This window comes from Natrix helvetica (assembly GCF_964273705.1).
Source record: "Natrix helvetica genome assembly, chromosome: Z".
Classification (NCBI taxonomy): Eukaryota; Metazoa; Chordata; class Lepidosauria; order Squamata; family Natricidae; genus Natrix; species Natrix helvetica.
In genome coordinates this window covers 69,396,068-69,414,775 of record NC_138554.1, presented here as the reverse complement: position 1 = coordinate 69,414,775, position 18,708 = coordinate 69,396,068, and the positions used below count along the sequence as shown (strand labels likewise).

Sequence of the window (18,708 nt, the reverse complement as noted above, 5' to 3'; positions counted from 1 at the left end):
ACATAGAATTCCTAGATTCCTTTGATGAAAAGGAGTTGGGGAGGGTGCATTAAAGTTAATAATGCATCTTATTAACATTTTTTTAATGTTAGGTGCATATAAAAATATAGCAAGGCACAAAAGAGCAATATGGTGAATTTTTATAGAATTCTACTATTTTTCTACTAGCAAAAATAAAGATTTTCATGCAAAACAATTCTCTAGGAAAAAATAATAGTTTTCTCAAATTTATTAGATCATGGTTAATATTTCAGAACTGAATATGCAAACAAATTAATTCTTCTCATCTTCCACTCCCAAACATTTGATTCCAAGTTTCATATAATTCTAAATCTGTAGAAGACACACTGGGTCGAACAGTTTTGAAAGCACTTTCAAAATCTTGAAAAGCTATAGATCGTACTTGTTCAGGTCTAACAGTTGTAATGTCAAGGGTCTGAAGGCTGCGGATAGGACCCAGAGAAGCCTCTCGGCAAAGCTGGGTCATGTCAGCCCCAGAAAAACCATCTGATTTCTTAACAATGAGATCAATTTCTTCTTCAGTTAGGGAGCAATGTTCCTTTGACATTAGATAAGACACAATCTGCTTTCTGGCTGAAGCCTCAGGAAGTGGAATGTAGAGCCTCTTCACCAATCTCCTTCGGGCAGCTTCATCAATTTCTTGCGGTCGGTTGGTTGCACCTACAACTAATATGCGATCTTCAGAAGAAGTAGCTACTCCATCTAACTGGACTAAGAATTCAGTTTTTATTCTTCTGGAAGATTCATGTTCTCCATCTCCACGCTGGGATAAGAGAGAATCAATTTCATCAATGAAAATTACAGCTGGTTGCTGGAAGCGTGCCACTGTAAACAATGCACGGACCATCTTTTCTCCTTCACCAACCCACTTGGAAGTCAGTGAGGATGCACTGATGCTGAAAAATGTAGCCCCAGACTGGCAGGCAATGCATTTGCCAATAAGAGTCTTCCCTGTACCAGGAGGACCAAAGAGAAGAATTCCTTTTGGAGGTCCTCGTAATCCAGTGAAAATGTCAGGTCTCAGCATAGGCCATACGACTATTTCCTTGATAGTTGCTTTTGCAAACTCAACTCCAGCTATGTCATCCCAGTTTACTGGAGGCCCATGGTCCATGATTTCATGCATTATAAGTTCTATCATTTTAGGTTCTATATTCTTTAACCTTTCATCTGTTGGATAAGTCAGCTCTGTAGATCCAGTCCCATTTGACTTAAATGGCATACTTGTGTTCCCATTTCCATCTTGTTTGGGCAGTGGAGGAACAAACTTTCCAAATGGACCACGGGATCTTCCAGCTCCCAAAGATTTCTTTGTACCCCCGTAAGATGGTAATGGGATGTTCTGGGGCTGATTTTGGAATTTCTTTTGCTGATCAACCCACAGCTGCTCTTTTGCAGTTTTGAAACCAGATGCTTTGTTTTCATTATTTTTCTTTTCATTCCATGGAATGTTTGACCCTTCTCTAGGAACTAACTTATGAGTGGAACCAGGACATATATTACTGTTATCTTCACTGGACACAGCAAATGTCTTCCTTTTTCCCAGATTGCCCATTCTTGCAGAGAAAGCAGACTGAGCAGAAGATAAATCTTGCCCTTGACGAGTATTACTTGTGGATTTCAGAGAACTATTAAATGCTGATTCATTATTTCCAGTGAGGGCTCTAGAAGACACATCATTCATAGTCACAGGCAAAACAGAACATGCAACTCCTGCTTTAGGCAAGGAGAATATATCATTTCGATAACACTTTGAAGTTGTTGGCTTCTCACAAATCTCTGTTGCTTGAGTTACATAATTTGACAAACCAGCTCCAACCACAGATTCTCCATGACCACTTGATAGAGTAAGATTGGGAACATTTGAAGAAAGAGACTCAGTGATCTGTTTATCGATGGATATATCTATTTGCGCTTTCAGAGGCATCTCAAACATTTTTCCAGCCCGCATCATTGCTTGAACACACTTCAATTCCATCACATTATTTGTTGTCAAAGCAGACTGCCACTTGTCACTCTCATTCTGCTGATACTTTACCATAGTTAAAATATCTTTAGCATAGTTATTCAAGCCTCTTTCTACATTATCAGAATCAATAATTTCAGAATATTTTTCTACAAATGTTTTGAAAAGGTTAGCAGCACAATCCTGGGAAATATCTGAGTTTGCCCATGCATGCTGAATATGTAAAATTTGTGAACGATATGCATCTGCTTTTTGTCCTGGTGTAGAAGTATCAGAGGTAACAATAAAGTAATTCTTTTGCCATTCGCTCATATGTATGTCAGTCTGCATGATCTACAAAGAAACAGACAAACAACAGAATAATCAGAACTGGGGATACTTATGTCTAACATGAATCTAGGGGCAAATTATAGTGTATTGATTTTTTTTCACTTTTCTATTATCACTATATTATGTTTTGCAAATATTCTATATAGCAAAGCTAAGCAAATACTCTTCTGCATTTGTTATAAAAAATAAGCACAAGTTCACTTAAAATGATACATGGAATTTATATCAATACCACTAAATTTATTTTAGCGCCATCTGAAACAGAAGTTAACTAATTAAGAGCCATTTAGTCTGACTCTAATATATATCTACGTTAAGTATCTTTGAACATTAATATGTAAGGCTCATTGAACATTAAGCAGAACAGGTAGGCATAAAATAGTTATATCCTATCCAACTGACTTATTCCCAAATAACTGTGTGCCATCCATTTGCTGTTTTAATCTATAGATAGAAACTCTCAAGGGTGCATAAATTAATATCCACTAACCAGCAAAACATTATCTTTTTCCAGAGAATAGTAAGCTTGAAACAAAACTAATCTAAGATAATTTGTCTTGAGCCTGTGCATTTATGCAGCAGAAATGTATCCATCAGCCTTAAAAAAGAAAACTTCCAATGCAAGCAGGTATGTTTTGTGAAGTTCTCAAGAGATGACCTAATTAATTTATGAGCCTCGAGACAGAGTTCAAACAATATCCCTTCATTTATTAGGATCAACATCTTAGCATTACTTCTATGAAGCCTAAACTGACTTTTGCTTAATTGCATTTGAACTTTACCCTCCAAACTCCCCCCTTCTGTCCTGCGTCATAAATCATATTCTCCAACTAGATTGTAGAAATATGAGACCGAAGGTATGCATGGAATTCTCTTCCCTTCTAAAGTTGATAGTAGACATGGAAACGCTTTAGACGTTGACATCCCCCCCCTCACTTCCTGAAAGCAATCTGAGCAAAAGATAAAAGGTCTGCCCAACTGGACTGCTGATAGTTCACGTAGCACCTCAGGTTCTGCTCTATCATGGCGTTCAGTCTCTCTGCTGCCCCATTAGTGCTCAGATGAAAAGTTGAACTAAGACCCTGAGATGGCCCAATGGACTGCAGGAACTCCCTCCAGAACTTAACCGTGGACTGGACCCGTCTGAGATAATTCTTCGAGGTACTCCATGCAGTCGGTAGATATGCCTCACGAACAATTTAGCCAGCTTGTGAGCCAAGGGTAGTCCGCTACAGGGTATGAAGTGTGCCTGTTTGGAGAACAGATCTATTACAGTCCAAATCACAGTGTTTCCCCACTTTTTGGTAATTCTACTATAAAGTCTATTGCGATCTCCTCCCACGTGCTCGTTAGCTCTGCTATTGTTTGCAGCAGTCCGGGGGTGGGGGTGGGGGTTCCTGGTCGTCTCTTCATTGTGGTGCAGATGGTGCAACTTTTCACGTAACTATCCACATCCTTCTTTATGCCAGGCCACCAGAACTGCCTCCGGGCTAAGTGTAAAGTCTTTAGGAAGTCAAAGTGGCCTGCCGATTTGGCATTGTGACTCATCTGGAGAACTAGGGTACATAGGGATTCTGGGACATAGAGGTTTGTCCCCTTCCATGCAAGGTCATCTCTTTTCATCAAGATGTGTTTGTTGTTTTGGAACCAGATCTGCTAGCAGTTCGGTTTTGAGTCTCGTGGTTAGGTTGTTTGCGAGTTGGTCTTGCCGGTCATGGCGTTGTCGCCTGGTGGTTACTTGGGCAGCTGTTTGATTAGAGGGAATGATGGCATCCACTACGTGTTCCCATTCACATTTGTACTGAGGTATGTGGGAGAGGGCGTCAGCTAAAAAGTTCCTCCTGCCTTGAACGTGCTTTAAGACAAAATCAAAATGGTTGAAGTATTGAGCCCATCAGACTTGTTTGGGTAATAGTTTCTGTGAGGTCCAAAGTGCCTCCAGATTTTTGTGGTCAGTCCAGACTTCGAACGGTTTCTGGCCCCCTTCCAACAGGTGTCTTCAGGTTAGCAGTGCCCATCTCACTGCGAAAGCCTCCTTTTCCCATGCGGCCCATTGTCTCTCTGTGTCTTTGAGCTTGCGGGAAGTGTAGGCACAGGGTTGTAAGTTTCCTTGGTTGTTTCTTTGGAGTAGCACCGCTCCCACTGCCATGTCGCTGGCATCTGCCTGGTTCACGAAGGGTTGTTCGGGGTCAGGATGCTTCAGCACCGGCTCCTTTGCAAACATTTCTTTTAGTGTTTCAAACACCTCTTGGTAGGTTAGGTAGGTTTCGTTCCTGGACTCCCCGTCTTCAGGAGGTCTGTCAGGGGTTTGGCAATCTTTGCAAAGGAGGGGATGAATTGCTTACAGAAATTTGCGAACCCTAGGAAGCTTTGTATCTGTCTGCGGGTGTGAGGGGGTTGCCAGCTTAGGACGGCTTGCACTTTGGCTGGGTCCATCTCGATTCCCTCATTTGACACTTGGTAACCCAGCTAGTCTAACCGTGCATGATGGAATTCGCATTTTGATACCTTGACGTACACGTTGGCTGCCAGAAGTTTTTCCAGTACTTGACGGACCAGGGATACATGGTTGTCCATGGTCTCTGTGTAGATAAGGATGTCATCTAGGTAGACGAGGACTTCCTTGTAAGGTGCTCGTGCAGCACCTTGTTTATTAATTGCATGAATACCGCTGGGAGCCCCTGCAGTCCGAAAGGCATCTCTTTGAATTGAAAGCTCCCTAGGGGGCAGTTGAATGCTGTTTTCCACTCATCTCCCTCTCTGATACATACTCAGTAGTATGCTTCTCTGAGGTCTAGTTTGGTGAAGACTTTCCCCTTGGCTAGTTGAGATAGCATATCCTTCATGAGGGGGGGTATAGGTTGTGTACGCACACCACATTTATCCCTTTAAAGTCTACATACAACCTCATAGTTCCATCTTTTTTTTTCTTTGAAGAGGAGTGGTGCCGCAACCTGTGGCTTGGCTGGCTCAATGAACCCCCTTGCTAGGTTTTTGTCTATGTATTTGCACATCTCTTGCATTTCCAGGGGTGTCATGGCGTACAGTTTGGGCTTGGGTAGTTTTGCCTCGGGGATGATTTCGATGGCACAGTGTCTCCCGGTGGGAAGGCAGAACATTGCACTCAGCCTCGCCGAATACTTCTGCGAGGTTCTGATATTCCATCGGAATCAGTTCAGCCTCCTGGGTTTTGTCGAATGTAGTTGCCAGTTGTTCTTGTGGGCTTTTGGGGGAGTTTCCAGCATGGGTGGTGTTTCTGCTTGCTGGTGTGGGAGGGGTTGGGGGGCCCTTGATATCCTAAGTCTGCAGGTACCCCCTTGCCACCAGATGGTCGGTCCCCACTTGTCTGGCTAGGAAAGTCCCAGTATGACTGTGTCTGTCATTTTGGGGGCTATTATGAATTGAATTACTTCCCAGTGATCCGCTAGTTCTAGCCTCACTGGTTCAGCTAGGTGGGTGGCATAGACTCCTTCCATTAGGGACTAGTCAACCTGCTCGAACTGGATCGGGTGGGCCAGTTTTTTTGCTCTGATCCCGTTTCAGGACTGTGGTTAGGTTGATCAAGCACCTTGTGCAGCCTGAGTCTATTAGGGCTTGAAAATTCCCATGGTTTCCTGTTTTTGGGGCTGTGAGGCGTATTGGAAAAAGGGTGAATTGATTCACTCACCATTGGGTCATTTTCTCCCTCGTCCTCGCTGTCATATGATTTGGGCAACTGGTTGTCATTGCCTGGGGTTCCACCACTTTCGCCTGAGGGGGAAGGGGCCTCTGCAGCCTGGAGGGCTTTCCCAGACGTGTTGGTGGTCCGTTTGGACCTTGTTCTGGTCGTGTGCTGGTGGGTCTGGCCTTGGTTTTGCAGCTGGGGTTGGGTATGCAGCTGCCATGTGGCCCCCCTGCATCTGTAGCATTTCAGCGGACTTTGAGGGAGGGCTGGTCTCAGGGCCTGCTGTGTTGTGGTTCCCTGCCGGCTGGGTGGTTTCAGGTCAGGTTGACCTCTCTCTTGTGTCCGGTTGCTTTGTCATTGGCGTGCAGCCCGCTGTCAACTTTTGTTGCTACTCAGAACCACTCAGAGTGTTGATTTGCGATGTCGCAGTATGCAGTTATCTGGGCAATTTGCTTGTCCAGGCTTGTTTTGAAAAAATGCACTAGCAGTAGCTCTGGTAAAGGGGGTAGCCTTCCTATGACCCTCCTAAATTCACGGATGTGCTCTTTGATGGGGTGGCCCCTCTACTTTAGGTTGCTGAGTTCCGCATATGGGTCCTCCTCCACCTCCTCAAATCTGGCCTCTAGAAGTTGCAGGAAGTCATCTATGTCTTGCAGTTGGGGGGTTCTCCTCTTGTGGAGGGCTGCTAGCCATTCCCTTGCTTCTCCCTCTAGACTCTGTGCGATGGTATTCACCATGGCTTTGGGAGATGGGTAGAGGTGCCCATAGTGTTCTAGGTGGATATCAGCTGAGTCAAGGAATAGACTAGCTGGTCTGAATCTCCGTCAAACTTTCCCCTGAATTGGGGTGGTATAGGTTTTCAGAAATTCATCAAGCAGTGGTGTCCAAAATGTCTGTCTGCCTTACGCAGAGTTTATTTGGCTTTTATACAGTTTCAACCAGCAGAACAGAGCACAGAAAGCAACAGTATTGTTTTTGGTTTACTCCCTCATTTTTCCCTTGTGAATCCAGAAGGCTATCCCAGCCAAGGTTGAATCTCACATAACTTCCCGATACGGCCCGTCTCTGCTCAGGGAGATAATGGGCTAAAAGATAAATGGCTACTTGAGATCATGGCTGTAATGCGCATGTCTGTACGTAACCTTTCCTCTTTTCCCACATCTGGTTCTGCTAATTAGGTGAGCTTGTAGGTATCCAAGATAACCAGCTACTGAGATTACGATAGCTTTCTACACATGTCTTTACGTAGCCTTACCTCTATTCCTTCAGGGTGGGTCGTTCAGCCCTACTCCTCCAACCTCCTGTTGGCCTCTGTATGCTTGTGCCTGATATGGCTGGTCATCTTCTTCACCCCTAGTTCGGAGAGAGGGAGGGGGTTGCCTGCTCTTGGCAGCCTGCCTGCTGCGTGGGAGAAGCACTGGTTGCCATTTCTCCTTCTATCAGGAGGGGGAGGGGGGACTGCACTCCAGTCTGCATCTCCTCCCTTCAACAGGATCAGATATTCCCCTCCTCTCTTTTGGGCGGCATGATGGCCCCTCAACATAAGGGTGGCTCGGTCAAAATCCTCCCTCAGTTGCTCTTTTGCACTCCCTAGGGATTCCATCTGGGGCTTTGGGAGCCTGGCTTGTTTCCAGCCCCACCTCCAGTCCACCATTGCCAGCTTGCTTGAGACCATTCTCTGTATCTGGGAATTGGGAAAAGGGTACTCTGCCTTAGGGGTTAATTTCCAAAAGTACTCATCCTTTCTTGCTTCTGCTGCCGGGGAAGACATCATAGCGTGGAAGTGTGGAGCTCTGATGGGGGGGGGGGGCTGGCCGACTTCCTCCAGTTGAAATCAGGCTTTCTCCCAATAATCCATCTTCTGCCATGGTTGCCTGATTTTCCCCCCAAGCACCCCAAATATTGGGGGAGTACTCGGGAGAGCCTGGGATTCAGGAAACCCAGAAATCTTGATAGATTTTTTAAAAGTCAGTCTAGGCTCTCTGTGAAGTTCCCAAGAGATGACCTAATTAGTTTATGAGCCTTGAGACAGAGTTCAAACAAAACCCCTTCATTTATTAGGATCAACATCTTAGCATTACTTCTGTGGAGCCTAAACTGACTTTTGCTTAATTGCGTTTGAACTTTACCCTCCAAACTCCCCCCTTCTGTCCTGCGTCATAAATTATATTCTCCAACTAGATTGTAGAAATATGAGACCGAAGGTATGCATGGAATTCTCCTCCCTTCTAAAGTTGGAAACTTTATGGAAACACTTTAGACATTGACATGTTTTTTATAAAGGTTTTTGCTTCAGAAAGCACATAACTAAACTGCTAATTGTGATAACACTCAGACTTTTTCAAAGTAGGCTCTCTGATTTTATGTAGGATTAGATTAGTAATCACAATGAATATTGATAGTTTTTACTTTTTGAATTGGAGGTAGCATGCCTTACAAACATGTTGGCTCATTTGTTAGCTGATCAAATTCATATAGCATTTCATCTACTCAGAAACTCTAGGCAGTGAACAGAAATGTAAAAAAATGCTAACAACTATACAGAACTATTAGAAAAAAAACCACGGCTCCTAAAACTCAGTATCAGCTTATTAAAACAAACTGCATTCAACATCAAAAGTCAATCAATATCCTGGCCCCAGTCTTGGGGAAAGAGCCAGATCTTTACAGCTTTTCAAAAGGCCAACAAGGCACACCTCCTGGGGAGCCACAAAGTAACACTGCTTTGCTTAAGAAAATTGGCAAATGGCTACTCTGCTAGTTGTAGAAGAATGAACAAAAATCATTAGGAACAGCTGGTTCTAGAAATAACCTCGTTCCATGTCATATAGGTGTTTAAAGGTGACAGCCAGCACCTTAAATTGCATGGAGAAACCCACTAAGAGTTAGCTAACAGAACGCAGGCATTATGGCTGTATTATGGTTTCCCCAAAGCTACCTATGCTACTGCATTTTAAGACTAGCTTCAGCGAAATACTTTTTAAAGGCAAGCACATGTAAAACATGTTGCAACAGGAAATGCATTGGTTAGATGCTGGAAAACAACAGTGGAGGAGGGTTATTAACTTATATGAAAAATGAATTCTTCATCTTTTCCCTTTCTACAATCCCTATGAAACAAACAACTGCTTGTTTGTCCTGGTGTAAGTATCAGTTGGACTGTTAACTGTACCAAATATATTCATTTTATCAGGATATATTAATCATACATTCCCCTTTCAGATCTGAATTAAAGATAGATGAAGTTGACAAAAAAACTACTGTAAGAACTGAATCTGGAGTGTTTCAGAATGTGAATGAAAGTGAGGCATGGGTGTATGGCATTTTTTCTGTATCAACTGAACATATGCAGCAATATATCACAAAAGAGGCGGAACTAGAATAAAAACGAGATAAAATTACTCAACTTGTAAATCACATCTCAGACCCGTAAATCACATTTTATTCCTATAACTAAAGAAGACAAAGAAAAGCTTATTATGAAAGCATCACAAAAAAGGATCAATGCTCAAAATAATATTTTTGCATGAAAGCCAGTTTTATTTATATATCCACTCATATTATGAACCACAACCACAAAACAATAATATAAAAGCAGTAAAACAGGCAGCCTTACTTATACCACACAGGAAACATGGCCAAATAGGCTGATTCTACTTTATTGTAAAGCTATATTCACAGATTTTTGCAAGTCTGAAAGTGCAATTCTTCTTCTGGGACTAGGAAGATCTTTTTGGAGCCTTTTGTCTATCCATTTCTGTTCCTTACTTGATAATTCCCTGTCACAAAACAGTTTCTGACCAAAAACTGTTTCTGTTTTTGTGTTTGTGACAGTTTTGAAACTTTTTGTATTTTTGTACATGTAATACTTCACTTAGGCAACATTTTTTAGCCCATTCTATCAAAAATGGGTTAAGCAGTACACTCAAGCTGAGTAATTCATATGCCATCCATCAGCGCAAGCAACATTGTTTCAGACATGTAGCCTGACCTGAACACTGACTAAAAGGGTCCAGATAATCTGCTTCTTCTGGGGCCCTCTGAAACTGAATAACTACTATCTTAACAATTTTCCTTAAAAAGAGAAGAATGGAGATTGGACATAAGTTGTCTAAATGGTCAAATACAAGGATAGCCTCTTGATTCAAAGTAGGCAGCAAATCCCTTTTTACAATGAAATGTTAATCACCATTTAGACCATGTGCCACTTTTCAGGAGGCCTTAACCAACCCAGGGAGGCATGAGTCCAATAAGGACGTGCAGAGGCCGAAAACAGTTAAAGGGTGGGGGCCGGTGGGTAGGCATGGCTTCAGCAACATTTGCTCTATAAGACATAGACATTTCCACTCACTTTGGGGGGGGGGGTTGTCTTATAGACCAAAAATTATGATAGTTTGCTAATGATTGACAATAGTTTGTAATTGGTCTATAATTAGCTAGATCATTCCTATTGCCCTTTTTTAATAGGGGATAATTATGATCTCCTCCCAGGATTTGCCTGTGCAGGTATGTATGAAAATAAAAAGGCCAATGCAGGCACCCACCAATTTGACTTGGATTTAATTAACTGAGAGAGGATACAATCACTATAGGGTGCTTTATTAAGCTGGTTAATTGTAGGCTTTACTTTCTTGCAAGTGACTGGAGGCCACTGCAGTAAGGAAATAATGATATATATCCATCACATCGTTACAAGCATGTAGATCCCAATAGAGAGCTTGCAAATAGTGTACCTCGAAACCTAAGGGGCTACTACAATTGAGTTGTATAATGTTACTTGAACAGTTATAATTTGCCAAAATATGGAAGGATTTCTGATTTTGAATACCAGGATGTTTTATTATCTTTTTTGTTCCTGTAGAATTTGGATAGAATCTGGTGAACTTACCTTGGGTAAGACAGCAGACGATTCCAATAATGATGCTTTGGCAGCAATGCAGAACTTATCAAACTAACTCTTAAGAGTACAGTCTGATCAAATTGATATTCACTTTGTTATAAATGGTTGGAGCTTAACTAAGAGATCGTGATATATGTCAAGTATTCTACTTTCTTGTGAAACAGTTGAGTTTGAGTTATAAGATGGTTGAAAACATACGTTGTCTTACCTGAACATTGTTTCTCATGGAACAGCAGGATGGCTCAGGAATGGGTATTCTCATGGCCTGATTGGTGGAGAGACTGAGTCAATAATTCTGAAGCCACGCCTATGACTCTCCTCTTCCTTGGCCCAGTTTAATGAGGTCGTAGCTTCCAGGACCTGAAACAAATAAGGGAGTCCCCCCCCCCCCAGCTAACAGCCAGCTCCAACTATTGGGAAGGACCTGAGCCACGTTCAGGTAAGACAACATATGTTATCCATGGATCCAGTGGGATGGCTCAGAAATGGGACGTACCAGAGTTAACCTCCTAAGTGTGAGTCACTAAGACTGTTCTGTCTGTCTAGGGGAGTGTACGACTTGCTGAAGCACTCTGCAGCCGAAGGACGCATCCACAGATGCAAAGGCGTCCACCCATTAGTGCCGAATAAAAGGAGACAGCTAAGCCCAGGCCACCGCTCTGCAGATATCCTTTATGAGTGCACTGGTCTCCAGGTTGCAGAGGTAGCTGCACTTCTTGTGGAATGTGCAGTGATTCCTTCTGGGACTGGTAGATATTGCGCCTCATAGGCCTTTACAATTCCCCCCTCAACCACCTCCTGATCGTGGCCAGGGATACTCTAGTTCCCATGGAGGAAGGCTGAAAGGAAACGAAGAGAGCGCCAGACCTACGGAACGGGGCTGTCCTTTTCAGATAGATTAGTAGGGCCCTATGGACGTCCAACCTATGTCATTGGCGCTCTTTCTCCCCCGATGGCTAGGGACAGAAGTCCGGGAGGACCACCTCCTGGGATCTGTGGAAGAGAGAATTGACCTTTGGGAGAAAAGTTGGGTCTAATCGAAGGACCACTCTGTTTTTGTGAAAGGTGCATAGGTCAGTATATGATGACAGTACTCCGAGTTCCGAGATGCGCCTGGCAGAGGTGCATCTCTACTACCACCACGAGGAAGGCCACCTTAAGCATCAGGAACTGGAGTGAGACGGTCCTAATTGGCTCAAACGGTTTGGCTTGAAGAACCTAGGGCTTGAAGAACTGTGGGGAGATCCCATGAAGGAAATCTGTGGACCACCGAGGGCCTCAGGTTGAAGGCCATTTCAGAAATTGCGGGACAATCGGCTGTGGGCTAAGGATGGGGAATGGCCATCTCCCAGAACTGTGGAAATTGCAGTCACCTGGCGCCTGAGGGTGTTATGTGCTAGGCCTCGCTTAAGGCTGTTCTGCAGGAACTCCAGGATCTGCAGTGGGGATGCCATTATAAGGTCAATGACCTTTCCCTCGCACCACCTAGCAAATGCCAACCAAGTCGCATTGTAGATGTGTAGATGTGTGATGCATCGATGGTCGTGATTACCCGGTCGGAGATACTGGCCGCCCTCAGGATCTGCCTTTCAAGTGCCAGGCGATCAGCTGGAGCCACTAAGGCTCCGGGTGGAGTAGGACCCCCTGCTGCCTTTGACAGCAAAAATGGAGCTCATGAGGGCCACATGCAGCTCTTGTGAACTCCATTTTCACTGGCAGAGGGTTGCAGTAGGCCATTGCAGCCAAAAACAGAGCTTAAAAGCCCGTTTTCACTGGCAGAGCGCTCGGGTCACCACAGGCACCCCCGACATGAGTGATATGCAACTATAAGTTTATAAAGGACAAGAAGGCGTGATGAGTGGCAACAAGCCAAAAAAACAAAGTAGAACTACAACCAATATTCTAGAATGGAATGCCTATATTCAAAGTATTCATATGCACAAAACTATAATGGAGCCCAGAACTTTGGTCATAAGTTGAAGCACCATGTAATTAGACTAGATTTTATGATCATTTACCATGGTCATAAATCAAGTCACTGTAGTGATTAAGCAATCTGTGTCTAAGTAAATCCAGCATATTCAACAAGTGGCATTTTTGCCACTTTCTATGGAAAAACAGAAAAAAACAATTGCTAATTGTAGTCACATAATTGCAAGATGCTACAGCTGATCATAAATATGAGCCAATTGCCAAGTACCCAAAATGTGATAACATGACTATGGGTATATGTGTGTATGTGACAGTCACTTTCAAAACAGTAACTATGGGAGGGATAAACGGCATCAAAATAGTATACAGGGTAGGTAAAAAATGATTTTTTAAAAACAACTTTTTTAAAAAACAACAACAGCTTTTTAAAAATTTAAATCAGATTTTTGATTTTTATCAAATTTATTTTACTAAAATGTTTTTGGAGTAAAAATCTATCTAAAGATAGTTTTCCATTTAAGATACATTAATAATTTAGTTCATTCAGCATGAAATGGAACTTAGTTATGTAGCATGAGGCTGTATATTCTGCGATATTAGGACTGTCAGTAAGTCAACAGTGGGTCAGAGGAGGAGCTGCTGCAGGACAGAGATGACAGTTGCTCTTTAAAAATTATGATTTCAATTAAGACTTTTTACTCATGATTTAAATCGTGATTTAAATTGACTTGATTTAAATCTAATCTACCCTGATGGTATAGATATAATTGAAGCCCTTTTTATTTGTGTGTAGCCACTGCTCTATTACTTCAGGACTCACTTAGTCAAACACCAGATCTCCCAAAGGCATAATTGAACTTTCTAAAATAATACCTAACAACATCATCAAATTCTTGATCTCAGATCTAGACTGAGATGCTGGTGATCAGCAGTAATGCCTGAGGCGCAGAAACATAGCCAATCACCATGGTTTATACATATTTCAATTTCAAAAGTTCTTAAAACAAAACAAAAAATTCTTAAAAGGTATGAGAAATTCTACCATCCTTGAAATACTTCCTAAAATGAGTACTTCTAAAACACTATTACTAAAGTGTTTTGAGATTTCCACAAAATATTTATAGAGATTTATACCAACAAGTGTAACCCTAGACTTCAATTTTCATAATAGAAACATATAGTAAGGATGTTATTTAGTTAGATGATAAAACATCATCAGGCATATAACTTTGCTCAAAGACCAACATGAAGTCCATAGTACTACCCTAAGTTATAATACTCTGATCTAAGTGATAAATACTTCTGCCAATATCAAGCATGTTTTAATCTACATAGTTAGGAACTACAAAGATATGATGATTGTCCCCACAAAATATCTTTATCATTCATCCCTTTCACTGCAGATGAATGGGACTGAACTTCTAAACATGCAGACATGTTATATGCCAATGAGCAAGGCATAATTTTGGATATTCAGAGGAAACAGCTGAAATAGGCTCTTTTATCTTAGTTTCTGTCAATGGAAGCATTTCTGTTAGCTTTATTGGCAGAAATGCTTACAGAGGCTGTCCTCTGCAGTTGTCAACCAATTCCAGGAAAATATTTGTTTGGATTCAAGAATTGCACATTCACATTTTCATGCTCTAAAATACTTTTCTGCCTTCAAATCTAAAGCACGATGCAGCTTTATGAGATATATTGTAATGTAAAACAGTATTTTCCACATTTTCTCTATAGTCTGTAGAACAAGGATTAAATATTACAGATTTAATTTTGTCCCTTATCTATCTATTAGCCCATAGTTTGTTTCAGATTTTAGATCTTATCTACATTCAATTTATCAAGCCATACTTGTGTAATCCATAAAGAGAATTGCTTCCTGTAATTCTAGTTACCTCCAACAAGACAGTTTGCATTAAAAGCAGATTTTTTTGTTCTTAGGACAAAGATACAATATTTACTAATCCTTACAAAAGGATTTTAGAAAATTGATAGTAGAAGCAAGGATTTCACTAAAAGTAAATCGAAAAGACAACAGAGAAAATCTTTTATTCCAGAACAGATAATGTTGCATAGAGATACCAGGGTAATAGAGGGAGGGCTCATTCTTGTCTCCCTACCATTCTCCATGTAATGAAAATCATTGGGTTGCTGGGACAGCATTATTTGACTGCATAAGAAGTATACATAAGCAGAGTGCATCCCTGGCTGGTTACAAAACTCTGTCTCTCTGGTATGTGTGTGTGTGTGTGTGTGTGTGTGTGTGTGTGTGTGTGTGTGTGGAGGGTGAGGGGAAAGGGAGAAAGAGGGAGAGAGAGAGGGAGAAAGAGAGACAGAAATTTCAGGGCCAAACAACTGCCACTCCCATCATATTTATATTCTTACACTATTCAGTAAGACTTGTGTTCAAATTCACAATAAATCTCAACTTAATTTAAGCAGCTTTTCTTTCTTTCTCGTCCATGGAAATGCTCTGGATTCTGTTCTGCCAAAATTCCATACAGTTTAACCTCATGGAAACTGCAGTGTAAATTTGAACCATCCTTTAACCAAATTCTAAAATATCTACCTATTAGTCTACATTAATAGGCATAGACCACAATGAATTACTTATAGCATAGAACAGGTGGCAAGCTAGTAAAGTTCAATTCACTTTTCCATAACTTATTCTGCCAGTGGAAGTAGTTAAAATATGTAGACAATTCTATATAAATAAGACTAGGCATCATGAATCTGTGTTTACTTGCCTTTTTTTTTTATTTTAATAACATAAAATAACATGCGACTAAGCAAGGCATGATGAAATGTGTTTATCTGCAACACAATTTTTGACTCTACAAAGCTCTCCTTTTAATGGCAAACATTATCATGGGAGTTAATTGACCTTCTGAGATATATATGTATGTGTATATCTAAATCAATCTATCTATCTATCATCTATCTATCATCTATCTATCTATCTATCTATCAATCTATCTATCTATCTATCTATCTATCTATCTATCATCTATCTATCTATCTATCTATCTATCATCTATCTATCTATCTATCTATCATCTATCTATCTATCTATCTATCTATCTATCTATCTATCTATCTATCATCTATCTATCTATCTATCTATCTATCTATCTATCTATCATCTATCATCTATCTATCTCTGGCCATATTGCTGTGGTTTTGGGAATAAGCACTTTTCATAGCAGTGACAAGATGCCCTTCACAGATCTTTAAAAAATAGGTCAAACATTCTGTCTATCAATGTTCTATAGCGCATCTATCATTCTAGAGAAATAGGAACTTTGGCTTGTTACTTTTAGCAAGACCACACACCAAAGTTGCTGTTTGATGTAGACTATAGCTCAGGGGTGGCGAACACGCGGCTCGCGAGCCGCATGCGGCTCGCAGCCAAAATAAATGAGGCTCTTTGCCTCTTACCATTATTTAGTATACTGTGGCTCGGATCGCGCGCTAAACCCGGAAGTACGGTCGACGCTTGCCTGCGCTCCACCAGCTCTGAGCTGGTCGTCGCGTCGACCGTACTTCCGGGTTTATCTCAACAGCGCCCTCTGCTGTTGAGATAAACCAAAAAAATAATGCTTCAAAGTCTAGCACAGTTGCTGCAGGATTCCAGTGAGGTTCTAATGATTGCTCAAATTAATAATAATGGTTGCATATTGAAGCTCTGGGTTCAGGAGCAGCAGAGTTTTAAATAGGAGAAAACATTTCATTGAATTTCCATGGTTAGTATATTTCCCAAAATTCTACGAGTGTTTTTCTCACAGCCTGTAATTGTAATAGATATCAAAGATAATCCAAACTCATATATATATTATAATACATATATTAGGTTAAAGGAAGATAATATTAGGACCAGGCTTTACCCATGTATAGGTTGTACTCGATTTACAATCACAATCTCGTCACTGAGCAAAGCAGTCATTAAGCGAGATATGTGACTGCTTTGTTTAATGACTGCAAGTGTGGCATTCCTGGTTGTGGTCATCAAGTAATCTTGTAGGTTGTTAGGTGGACAGAGATTCCACTTATTTATGGATTTAAAAGTTATACAGCAGCTCTAATGGGTTTATAAAAATTTATAACAAAAAACACCTGACTGAGCATGTTATATTATGTGTTTAATATATTATTGTTAAAATTATATGCTTTTGTGTGAGTGTTTGTCTGTTTTGGCAGGTCACTGCGTGGTGTGGCTCTCTGACTCTCACAGTTTAAAATTTTGGCTCTTTTTGTCGAACTTGTTCGCCACCCCTGCTATAGCTATTAACCTACGTACACACAAACAGAGCTATCATGCTTGTCAAGCCATTTCCCCTGGAGGTAAATAAACGTGTTGCCTGTTATGGGGTAAACCAGAAATCTAGCAGTATTCATAACAAGCCATGATTGCCAAAATGGCAATATAAATGCAATGACATCACAAAATGTCATAATTAGGTATCAAATCCCTGACACAAATACATAACTCCTGACATTCACCTAATAATACTAACATTCATCGAATACCATCATACAAAAGTTGTTTTCTGATTTCACTTACAAGCACTCAGGTAAGAGAATCAGAAGAATTTCTGTCTACTATTTTTGGCACATAGGAAAATCTGACAAAAATCTATGTGTCTCCCCACCACATATTACAATACAATAGTAGAGTTGGAAGGGACCTTGGAGGTCTTCTAGTCCAACCCCCTGCCTAGGCAGGAAACCCTATACCATTTCAGACAAATAGCTATCCAACATCTTCTTAAAGACTTCCAGTGTTGGGGCATTCCCAATGCACTGCATTTGCACTGTATAACTATTTAAACATACTTAGATTTGTAATGCTCTAAATGCAACCTTATTTTTGCTAATTTTATTATCAGACTTAACTATTACAAACACAATGAAGCACATATTTTCTGTGTTATATCTTCTCGTCTGAAAGAAAGATGGAGAAGCTAAAGCTTACCTGAACCCAGCAATAATTAGATTTTTTTTAATGGTAAATCACACTATTATATTTTTTGTTTCTTGAAATGCACTTCAGCTTATTTTAGAAATTCCAGCATGACTGACCACGTTCTAATTCCCCGGTTGTGGATTGAAGACTAAATTTTAATCTCAATTCATTGTTTATTTACATTGAAGTATAACTGCTCGAATGCGAGCCTTTTTCTGAACTTGTTATGTACCATTATGCCTAAACGTAAAACTTTATTAATAAAACATAAAAATAGATTACAAATATCGTCATGGTACCGCAACGTGTGTAATAAAAAGATCTAAACTTAAACACACTACCCCCAAAAAAAGGCCCACCACGTTTATTTCAGTCTGTCTTTAAGAAAGCTGAAAACAATTCCTGTATGTATTTAAACTCACAATAAAACTCACCGAATTTTAACATAGACCGCGTGGAAACTAAAACATCATACTCCCTCCCTTCGTGCAGCCATCTTGAAACATTTGATCAGCCTTACCAACGAGTTTAGTAGACGGATTCCTAGAATGGACGCTGATTAAAGAGGCGGAAGGAAGGATTCCTTTACAGTATAAAGAGGAACAGTTTCATTTGTTTACCAGCTAAGTGCGGGGAAACAGATTGCTTAATTTGCGGATTTCCAGGAGATGCGATCTTTATTATTATCATTTAAAGTCACTGCAACCCTCTGGATGAAGGGCAATATGCGTTTGTTACAGTAAAGGATCTTTGGTGCTATCAGATCTTCTTGGAGCTATAGTTCTCAATGTTTTTTATTTTTGTTTTTTTAGTTGACAACTTTAAGATGTGTGGACTTCAACTCCCAGAATTCCCCAGACGGCTGGGGAATTCTGGGTGTTGTAGTCCACGCATTTTAAGAGTTGTTGAGTTTGAGAAACACTGGTGAAAGA

The 18,708-nt window shown here is 40.9% G+C and overlaps 1 protein-coding gene across 1 annotated transcript; it reads right to left on the bottom strand.

Annotated features, from left to right (window-relative positions):
- Nucleotides 1-214: 214 nt before the first annotated feature.
- FIGNL1 (fidgetin like 1) lies at nt 215-18,396 on the bottom strand. The gene is made up of 2 exons (XM_081971051.1): nt 18,211-18,396; nt 215-2,320 (listed from the first exon to the last, which is right to left on the bottom strand). The coding sequence occupies exon 2, from the start codon at nt 2,315-2,317 to the stop codon at nt 284-286; it is 2,034 nt and encodes a 677-aa protein (XP_081827177.1). The 5' UTR covers nt 2,318-2,320; nt 18,211-18,396; the 3' UTR covers nt 215-283.
- Nucleotides 18,397-18,708: the final 312 nt, after the last annotated feature.

Coding starts and splice junctions, on each gene's coding strand:
- FIGNL1 (XM_081971051.1), bottom strand. CDS start 2,317: ATGCAGACTGACATACATATGAGCGAATGGCAAAAGAATTACTTTATT.